Source organism: Phlebotomus argentipes, unplaced genomic scaffold (assembly GCF_947086385.1).
Source record: "Phlebotomus argentipes unplaced genomic scaffold, Phlebotomus argentipes genome assembly contig_42, whole genome shotgun sequence".
In the NCBI taxonomy this organism is placed as follows: domain Eukaryota; kingdom Metazoa; phylum Arthropoda; class Insecta; order Diptera; family Psychodidae; genus Phlebotomus; species Phlebotomus argentipes.
This window is the reverse complement of record NW_026776171.1, coordinates 1,600,424-1,610,041: the sequence shown is the minus strand read 5'-3', so window position 1 is coordinate 1,610,041 and position 9,618 is coordinate 1,600,424. Positions and strand designations below refer to the sequence as shown.

Below are 9,618 nucleotides of genomic sequence, written 5' to 3'. Positions count from 1 at the left end.
AGCCGAAAATATCCAAAGAAGAGCATTTAATGTACAAATGGTTGTCAAAAAGTGAAGCAATTGCTTTAGCAAATTTTGTTGAATTTGAAGAAATGGTGGAAAAATGGCACGAAATAGTTTCAAAAAATGCAACGAACTGAATTAAATTTCGGAATAAAATTCTAATTCAAATCCAATTACAAGGACTTCATTTGCCCGATTCACAGTTGGAAAATGCGCGATGTTAATTAGCAGCGACATTCAGCTAAAAACCATGTTTTATTGATTTAACTCCGAATGTTCGATGAAAAGTCGAATTACAAAAGCAACAACTTGCAGAGCAACGCAAAACATGTAAACTAATGTATAATTATTCTGTGCATTTTCACAGGCTCCGGAAATGTGCACTTAAAGCTCTGCTAAAGTCTTCCTCTTGTCCTGAACCAGATGAATTATCCCTTTGTATTGATTATGGCAGTCAAAAGCGTCTCTCTTGTTCAACAACAGAGATTTGCATTTGCGATAATTTCATTTTGCTCCTCTGATAAAATAAACTCAATACAGATTTTGGGTTTAAGAACACTTTAATTGAATTGTTTCTCTGTTCTTAGTTGAATTTGCTCCGCATTTGTCTGCATTCTCTTCTCTCTTCACAGATAATCATATTTGCCTTAGTAAATCCAAAAATACCGCAAAACTTCCCACAAAGACTTAAACTTTTCCATATAAATTCAATTAAATCGATAAACTTGAATTTCAGTGCAGATAATAAATTACTAATTTATTTCATTAAAACGTTTTTCAATCGATTGTTGTCTTTTTCTCAACTTGAGTGTCTAAAACCAAAAAATCAACAAATTTTTCAGCAATTTCGCTGATTAATCCAAGATAAACTCATAAAATTATAACTTTTCTGGTGTTTGATTAATTTTCTACAAATTTTTGATGGTTTTGATTGAATGTTTGGACAATTTTTCTTAAAATGTTCTTAGTTTTTGAATAAAAATATCATTAGTAGATTTTTCTCTTAATTTTGAATTAAACTGCGCTCGAAGACTTATTAAAAATCGAGTTTGAAAACTAATATTTTAAATTTATCTCTAAATCTTGCCAAAAACCAAAAAATTGTAATAAAATCATCTGAAACATTCGCGAAATAAATTATTACAGAACAATTTTGAGGTAAAATTCGGCAAATTTCGCGTTGCAATGAATTTTTGACGAAAATTGATAATTTTCTCGAGTCACTGATTTATTTCAAATCACGATTGTGAATAATATTCGCCGTGGCAAACTTACCTGTGTTGAATTTATGCAAAAACGCACTAAAACTGGACTGAAAATTGAAAATTGCTCACAAAAGGTTTCTCCGCGATTTGTTCTGAAAGAAAGTTGCACGAAACAAGATAGTGTTTCACGCAATTGGTCGCAGAGACGGAGAGATTCAAAAGTCGGCAGTTGGAATTCAATATTCTTTATTCATCATCAGCCTCACTTCTTCAGCGAGCCGAGGCGCGACGGGTCCTGGCTGGGATAGTGCACGGCGCCGGCGTCCACGTGGTGCTCCAGCATGGGCGCGGCGACGGCGGTGGCGGCGGGCACGTGCACGGGCTGGAAGGCGGCGCCGGAACTGTACATGGGCGGCAGCGGCGCGCCGGGGATCATGCCGGGCGGCAGCTGGTGCAGCTTCATGCCGGCGGGCAGCACGGTCATGTCGGCCACCTGCAGGTTGAAGTAGTCGTTGGGATTGGGCGGCAGCGGCAGCGTGGACGGCAGGCCGGGCACGGGCTCGTAGTTGCGCTGCAGGCGCGGCATCGACGGCACGTACTGCTTGGCCTGCGAGTGTGCCCACTTGATGGTGAGCCGGCGGCCGCCCAGCACCAGCTTGTTGAACGTCTTGTCGGCCGCCAGCTCGGCCGCCGAGCGCTTCGTGTACTGCACGAAGGCGCACTGCTGCCGCGGCAGCACCGTGATCGTGCGGATCTCGCCGTAGTGATAGAAGTGGTCCTTGATGTCCGTCTCCGTGATGTGCTCGCCGATGTTGCCCACGTACAGCGTCGTGATGCTCTTGTCCTCCGGCGGCTCCAGCGTCGGCAGACTCGCGGCGCGCTTCATGATCTTGTCCGCCACGGGATCGTTCACGCCGTAGTATCTGGAGAGAGAGAGACGAAAAACATTACTTCAGATAGAGACGAATCCTGAGCGGTCGTTGCAACTTTACATTCATTACATATAAAATAAGCTGTCAAAGTGATTAAAATCCGGTCACAAATCGTTTAAAACAACTTATACTAATTGGCAGGGATTTTCTCTTTCGTCAAGCAATCAAATTCGAGTTAAAGAATTGAAAACAGGTCTAGAAAGTGGCCTCAAAGATAAACTTTTTCTTTCCGGAAAGGGATTTTGAGGGCTTTTTGCACCTCAATTCCCAATCAAAATGCGATTAAATGTTCCTAAGGATGCAATAAGATGTTCTGTGTCAAATTCATAATGATTTGAGTGCGGAGGATCACGCAATCCCATTCCCGGACAACTCCCGGAACACTGCACAGCGCTGCCAGTGCATTTTCTAATAGAACTGAAGCTAAAGCGTCTGACTTTCAGGGATCTGTGAGTTCCTGAGACTCTTAGGAGAAAATATGAACAATAAGAGATCCATTCCTGGCCAAATAATTGCCAGAAAACGCCCGGAATCTCACCTGTCCTTGATGTTCTGCTCCGAGAGCGGATCGTCGGGCTCGTTGGGCTTGTCGTGGCGATAGGGACACTCCTCGCCGCGCTTGCACTCGCCTTTGACCCAGAACGAGCAGATGTGCGGCCGGTTGCGCTTGTAGTACGGCGACGTCCTAGCCAGCTTGGCCAGCATATCGCTGGCGGCCAGCGACTTTCCCACGGCGCCTGCCGCGGCCGTGCCGTCCGTGCTCTTGAGCTGATTGTCGATGTTCTGGATGTAGTACTCCTTGTTCACGTCGCTCTGCGGCAGGTCGTCCTGGATCTTCAGCGCGGCGTCGCGCACCTGTGTGGGCAGGCCGTACTCCAGGTCCAGCAGGCACGTCTGGCACACGTTCTTCAGCTTGCTGCACGTCTGGCAGATCTCCGTCTTCTTGAAGCGCATCCGCGCGCCCGGACACCAGCGGAAGATGGTGAAGGGCCGGTTGCAGATCTTGCACTCCTTGCCGTAGCGCTCCTTGATCATCCGCACGTAAGGATTGTCGCCCAGGCACGTCTGGCAGAGAATGGGAAACTCCGAGTCTTCCCAGTTCTGCCGATTGTACGTGTTGGTCGTCTTGGACATCGCCATGGTTGATGCAGTCTTTGAGAAGCGGGGGATTCACGAGATTTCACGAGATTTCACAGGGAAAGAGAAGCTCCTTTCCTTCCAATTGCAACCAAAACAATGCGGAAACGTCAACGCAATGCGCACGATATATGCGCTCGATGCGCCCTCTGGAGACGTGGAGACATTTCCAGTGAGAGCCGAAAAGGCGGCTTTTGGAGACTTTTCTGGCAGTTTTGACAACTCATCAACCAAAACATTCTCGCTGGTTTTCAGACTCCTCGGAAAACGCCTAAAATCCGCGTTAAAATGAAGGAAAACATCTGTGATAAGATTGAGAACGATGGTGAGAATGGCGAGGAAGCAAACTGCGCACAAATCACGCTGATTTCTTTCTTCCTTTTTGCCCAGAATTCTTCCAGAACTTCCTTCGCGACGGCGCCTCGAGTCAGACGGCGGAGGCCAGCCGGTTCTTCTCCTACACGGAGCAGATCAACAAGCTGGCCGAAGGCCTGGACGCCCTGTCGACGGAGCTGCAGAGTCAGGTGCGGGAGCAGCACGGGGCGCTGCTGTCGCAGGCCAGCCACGCCGGCAAGCTGGACGGGACGCTGGCCGTGGTTCACGGGCACATGGAGAGTCTCGTGGGCGCGGCCGGGCGGCTGAAGAGCCACGTCAACACGCCCTACGACGTGCTGGAGAGCAGGACGCGGGTCCTGGGGCGACTGCACGAGACCACGCACATCCTGCGCCAGGCCGGGATCTTCCTGCAGCTGTACAAGCGCCTCCTGGCCACGAAGGAGTTCGAGCGCCAGGCGACGATCTTCCACGAGATCGACTCGCTGATCGAGGACGACGTGCTGAACAGCGTGCAGTTCCTCAAGGAGGAGATCACGCACGTGCAGAGCAATCGCCGCAAGCTGATCACGCTGGCGGACAAGGAGCTGAACACGGCGCTGAAGAATCTCAATGTGGACACAGTTCAGCGCAGTCTGCAGATCTTCTCCAATCTTCAGATCCTCCGGCGCTACATTGACGATCTCCTGGAGACGTTCATCGGCGACATTCGGCAGTCCATCAAGGAGTGCTTCACGGCGCCGGAGACGAAGCTTCCGGGCGCACGCGAGGCGGAGCCGAAGGGCGCCAAGGCGGCCATGAGGGCGCCTGGGAAGGCGCCGGCGCTCACCACGTCGCTGCACTTCCGCGCGAAGCTGTGGAACGCCCTGGAGTGGCTCTTCGCCGAGGAGATCTTCAGCTTCAGCGCCCAGATTCGCTTCCTGCAGAAGTGCGTGCGCAACAGCGGCCTGATGGACGCCGACATGGAGATCGAGGGCCAGTGGTGGCGAGGATTGCAGGAGCTGCTGAAGACGTCCTTCAGCGCCTGTCCGCCGCACATTGGGCAGTGCCTGCAGCAGGGACTGCCCAAGCTAGTGGCAGAGACGAAAAGTCTCTTCACGAAGCTGCAGATCGAGTCGCCCTTCCGCGAGGACATCTACCAGTCTCTGGAGACGGGCTTCCTGGAGAAGTGCGCCAGCAATCTCAAGGCCGCCATCGCGGCGACGGATCTGCCGTCGGAGGACACGCTGGACGCCCTGATCCGCGCCGCGGCCACGGAACTGGGCACGGCGATTGTGGATCAGCGCCTGTGCGATATGGTGACCAGCGTCGTGATGTCCTGCAACAGGGACGTGTGGAACAGGCTGGAGTCCAGCATCAAGCTGGGCACGGACTCGAAGCAGATCGTGGACATTCCCAACTCCGCCCAGATCCAGAACACCAGCATCGCCAACCTCATCAGCTACCACGCCGAGGCGGTGAAGCGTCTGGTGGACAATCTGGGCGCCACATTCGCCTCGTCCGGCAGCGCCAAGCGCCTCCTGGACAACCTCAACATCGGCCAGAACCTCGTGCTGGCGATCCTCCAGCAGATCTTCGACTCCATCGCGTCCGCCGTGCACGACATCATGATCTCCATGCACCGCGAGCCCGCGCTCAACGTCAGCACGTCCTCCAGCGTGTCGCTGTACATGAAAGAGCTGCAGGAGTTCCTCTCGCGCGTCTGGGGCGCTCACATCGCGCCCTTCGCCGACCGAGACACCGTCGCCAAGTGTGGCCGCGAGCTGGCCAGCCGCTGCATCGAGCTGTTCATCCGCAACGTCGCCATCCTGCGTCCGCTGTCACAAATCGGACGCAACAAGATCCGGATCGATTGTCAGCATCTGGAAGTGGTTCTCGTGGCGATTGTAGGCGATCTGGCGACTCTGGGAAAGCCCTTCCGCGCCATCAGAGCCTTCAACACGATCCTCACGCTCACGCCCAAGCAGCTCTCCGAACACTCCATGGATCCGGACAATCCCATTCCCTCCTACATCGTTCTGCTGATGATGTTCAGCTTCGCGGGAACGGATTTGACGAGTCCCAACGTCACAGCCGGTTGGTCCAATGAGAAGCTGATGCAGTGGCTCGATGGGCACACATCCAATCGTGAGAGGTGAGTGAGAATCCCTCAAATCCCTTGGAATCCCTTCCTGATCACTCTCTTTGCAGACTTGAGCTCATTTCCGGAGCTCTGCACAAGTACAGAAACACTGTGAGACAGAAGAACATCACCCAGTACGATCCTGTCTATCCCTTGATCGCGTCTGGACTGGAGAAAGCCCAGCAGAGCCTCTGAGAACACAGGAAGAGCCCCAAATCCTGGAAATGGGGTTATGTTGAAGTATTCAAAATATCGCGCGCACTCCAACTGTCAATAAAGTAAGGTTAAAGTTGACTTCTGGTTGTTTTGTATTGATTTTCCACTGCTGAGGCTGAAATCTCAAGATCCTGGCCATGGGCAGCAGACAGTCAGGACACCGAAGCTACAGCGCCACTCCCGATTATCCCCAGAGCGACCTTTCCATGGAATACATCACAATCTCGCGAGACGTTCTGATGCGTCTCGAAGGACTCGAGAAGGACAGCAAAACGCTCAGACAGAGAGTCCGGGAAGCGCCTCCGCGTCAGAAACCCACTCCTGCGCCCAAGGAGACCTTCAGGAGAACCTTGAGAGATCGCCAAGACGCGCTGAATGAGGCAATCAGGCGGAATAAGGAGATCTTCTGGAGTATCGCCGCTGATCTGGAGGGAAGATTGAGGCAGAAGGAGAGGGAACAGAATGAGAATCCCGTGAAGGCGGCTTCTGGTGTTCTCGTTAGCTGCCTGCTGAAGAATCCAGGAGAATCTCTGCGCTGCAGTGAAGAAGTTCAGGCTTTCAACCGTCAGATCTTCAAACTGGCAAATTCTCCATCCGGGAACCCATAAATGGGAACCTGTTTCATCTCAGAGTCTAGATAAGATCTCAGAAAGTGCATTTTATTGTAATATTCGCTACTTTGCTGCAAAATCTCAGAAAATAAATTCCATGAGAAAAAACTTGAGAGATTTTATCATTTCCGGTAATTCAAACTGTCAGAGAATGCTAAACTGGCATGTCAGTGAGGGCAATTGAAGGCATTTTCACGGGGAATATTAATAAATTTCAAGTGATTTAGAGCATTTTGCACCACAAAGAATATCTCAAAAATTTGCAAAAAATGCCACTGAATTTTCTGCATAGACAGAATTTTACTCCACACGCAGTTTATGTGGAAAATTAATTAAAATGTAAAGAAAAAATTCACTGCAATTATGTCTTCATGCCAGTGATATAAGTAATTGAAGGGAGGCGAAGAGACACTGCAGAATGCTTGATTCTTTCTTTTCTCTGCTGCTTTTCTTGTTTCTTAAACCGAAAGAGAGGCTTTAAAACAAGATGTAAATGAGACATTTTTCATTCCAGCAGGCAATTTGAAAGCGTGGACTTAAAATATAGATCAATTATGTGTAATTTAGTTTTATTTAATTACTTTCTTGCAACAAATAACAAATTTTTATTACAAATAATGTAGCAAAAGTGAAATAAAATAGTGATTTCTGCGATTTCTGATAAAGTATTGCAAAGAATTCAAACCAGAATTCTATTTATATTCAAATTTGTCAAATATCTAACATTTTGAATAAATTTGACAAGATAAAATGATGAAAAAATGAAGAGATGAAGAAAACTAGGAAGAAAATACTTTTCCCTCTTCCAACGATCGATTATAGTGCTCAGCTTCTGCTGCAAGTGGCGAAGATCGAGCTGAATGTTGTCGTCTCGCTCACTCCAAGCCGGCGCTCTCTTTCTCGCTCTCTTTGGCGTTCTTGCTTGTGTTGTGTTTACTACTCAACTGTTATCACTGCTCGTCTGCAACTCTCCGCGGCTCTTCGATAAAACTGTAAGTAAATGCCCAGAAAAGCCCTGAAAACCCCCGGGAAAATGGGTGAAAAGTGTCGTGGCGTGTGCCAAGTGAGCGGATTGCGTGGAATTCGTTGGGGAATTGTGACTTTTCCAGCCACAACGGCGGCCAATCTCGCCTTGGCGTCTCAGTGAAAATCTAAGCGCGTAATTCTCAAAAATGGCGAAGCAATTTGCTCGAGGCGTCACTCGGTGGTGAAAAATAATTTTTCGCAATTTTCCCCGCTGCGGACACGCTTGGGTGGCATTTTTGGGTGGTGCCTGGGACCATGGGGGCGCGTTCTGGCATTTTTTCACATTTTTTCCAGCCTCCGCTGGCGTGGAAAAGAATTTCTTCCCGAAAAAATTCTCCTCCAGTTGCTGAGACGCGCGCTCTTAAGACCGCCTTTTCCGCACGCTCTCTCTCACTCTCACTCTCTCACGGGGGCGCTGCTTCTCTTGCAGACTGTCTCCACACAGACGCCCAGCAAGATGTCTGATACCGAGGCTCCGGTTGAGGTGAAGAAGCGCGGCAGACCGGCGAAGAACACGCAGGAAAAGGAGGTAAAGTCAAAAGTGCTGAAGCCCTTTTTCACTCAGGGGGTTCACTAATCTCGTTGTGCAATGTCTTCGCCAGGCGAAGAAGCGCGGCCACGCGGCGTCGCCGAAGAAGGACAAGTCGCCGGCGGCCGTAGAGGTGGCCGACACGGAGAACGGCGAGGCGCCGGCCAAGCGCGGCCGCGGCAGGCCCCCGAAGGCGGCGAAGAAGGCCGTGGGCGCCAAGAAGGCCGCCCCGCCGGCGGCCAAGCCCAAGGGCACTGGCCGCGGCCGTGGCAGGCCGCCCAAGGCCAAGCCGCCGGCGTCCTCCGAGGACAACGACGACGATGACGATGATGATGAGGACGAGAAGGAGGAGGCTTAAGCGGACGCCGCAGGACATGGGGGCCCTGCCCCGCGCCATATTTCAAACTCACTGACGATTCCACTCCCCCGCTCCCTAGCTCTTAAGGCCACACAGCAACCCTAGGATGTAGATTTGATGAGAAGACCGGGCAGGCCATGTCCGAGGCGCGAAGGAGAAAAACACGTTCAGGCTAAACGGAAAAAAACCATTCTCTGGATCTAAATGTAAATAAGGACACACACACACAGACTTTTCAGGACATTTCCAACCACAAACTGAGGGCAGAAAAAGAATAGTTACTTGGAGAAGAAGAAGAAGGAAAAAAAACAATGTAGCGTGAATAAATTGTAATCAGTTATTAGCATAACTTTCGTTAATCTTCAAAAGTGTCTTTGTCAGATGGATTCCCAAATGAATGGACAAAAATTATGATTTATCGATTATATAATTCCGGAAAAAAATTTATAACTTCTAATTTAACGTTCAATAAAGTAAATGTAAATTGATTTTGGCATTTTGCTTTCAGTCCCTGGCCAAGCATTCTCCTCTCAATGTCGAGGCATTTGCTGAGAAGAGAAGCGTTGAATTTCTGCACTTCCATCGAATATCCTCTGGGCTGAAAATCCCCGAGAAATTTGATCTTCTATCAACAGAAATCGACGAGTGGAATTGTGCAGAAAATAAACAAATCGACATTATCTCCGTTTCACGCACATTCAGCACATCTTTCTCTCATTTCTTCCCATCGCCATTGGCTGCATTTTGACGATTTTGACTGAAATGCGGCGAGAATTTGTTGAAAATACCACCGAGAGAGAGTGAATCCTGACAAAACATCCCGCAGGACACTCAATTCCGCCCTTCTCTTTTGCCTCGGTTCGCTCAATTCTGGGATCTTATCTAAACTCTCAGTCTTTGCTGTTGCTCTTCATGCACTTCGGAATCTCTCTCTCGATTGTGCGACTTCGGAGAGAATTGCAAGACGTTGCTCTGTTTATGTCTGTGAACCAGTTTTTTTTCCTCTCTGGCTTCATGGGAAAAATACGTTGATATTGAGGGGATATGCGACAGTTTTTAATGAGTTACTCGCTTTACATGAAGAAGCAGACAGAGTCAGAAGAAGGCACTTTGGCTTTCTGAATAATCGGTGATTGAAAATATTGC

General features: G+C 49.4%; 3 protein-coding genes across 3 annotated transcripts; 2 read left to right on the top strand and 1 right to left on the bottom strand.

Moving 5' to 3' along the window:
* Positions 1-1,470: 1,470 nt before the first annotated feature.
* LOC132257269 (pre-mRNA-splicing factor RBM22-like) lies at positions 1,471-3,377 on the bottom strand. The gene is made up of 2 exons (XM_059754108.1): positions 2,679-3,377; positions 1,471-2,131 (listed from the first exon to the last, which is right to left on the bottom strand). The coding sequence occupies exons 1-2, from the start codon at positions 3,278-3,280 to the stop codon at positions 1,471-1,473; spliced, it is 1,263 nt and encodes a 420-aa protein (XP_059610091.1). The 5' UTR covers positions 3,281-3,377.
* A 172-nt stretch (positions 3,378-3,549) lies between these two features.
* Positions 3,550-6,020, top strand: LOC132257154 (conserved oligomeric Golgi complex subunit 5-like). Its single transcript, XM_059753939.1, has 3 exons — positions 3,550-3,602; positions 3,668-5,744; positions 5,801-6,020. The coding sequence occupies exons 1-3, from the start codon at positions 3,566-3,568 to the stop codon at positions 5,925-5,927; spliced, it is 2,241 nt and encodes a 746-aa protein (XP_059609922.1). The 5' UTR covers positions 3,550-3,565; the 3' UTR covers positions 5,928-6,020.
* Positions 6,021-7,480: 1,460 nt separating this feature from the next.
* Positions 7,481-8,946, top strand: LOC132257121 (chromosomal protein D1-like). The gene is made up of 3 exons (XM_059753892.1): positions 7,481-7,551; positions 8,016-8,114; positions 8,188-8,946. Exons 2-3 carry the CDS (start codon positions 8,043-8,045, stop codon positions 8,470-8,472), a joined length of 357 nt encoding a protein of 118 aa, XP_059609875.1. The 5' UTR covers positions 7,481-7,551; positions 8,016-8,042; the 3' UTR covers positions 8,473-8,946.
* The last annotated feature ends 672 nt before the right edge of the window (positions 8,947-9,618 follow it).

Bases quoted from the DNA above. Each gene is read 5' to 3' on its own strand.
- LOC132257269 (XM_059754108.1), bottom strand. From the start codon at position 3,280: ATGGCGATGTCCAAGACGACCAACACGTACAATCGGCAGAACTGGGAA. The intron at 2,132-2,678 runs GTGAGATTCCGG...CTCTCTCTCCAG, and splicing joins GAGCAGAACATCAAGGACAG to ATACTACGGCGTGAACGATC.
- LOC132257154 (XM_059753939.1), top strand. From the start codon at position 3,566: ATGAAGGAAAACATCTGTGATAAGATTGAGAACGATG. The intron at 3,603-3,667 runs GTGAGAATGGCG...CTTTTTGCCCAG, and splicing joins TGATAAGATTGAGAACGATG to AATTCTTCCAGAACTTCCTT. The intron at 5,745-5,800 runs GTGAGTGAGAAT...CTCTCTTTGCAG, and splicing joins CACACATCCAATCGTGAGAG to ACTTGAGCTCATTTCCGGAG.
- LOC132257121 (XM_059753892.1), top strand. From the start codon at position 8,043: ATGTCTGATACCGAGGCTCCGGTTGAGGTGAAGAAGCGCGGCAGACCG. The intron at 8,115-8,187 runs GTAAAGTCAAAA...TGTCTTCGCCAG, and splicing joins AGAACACGCAGGAAAAGGAG to GCGAAGAAGCGCGGCCACGC.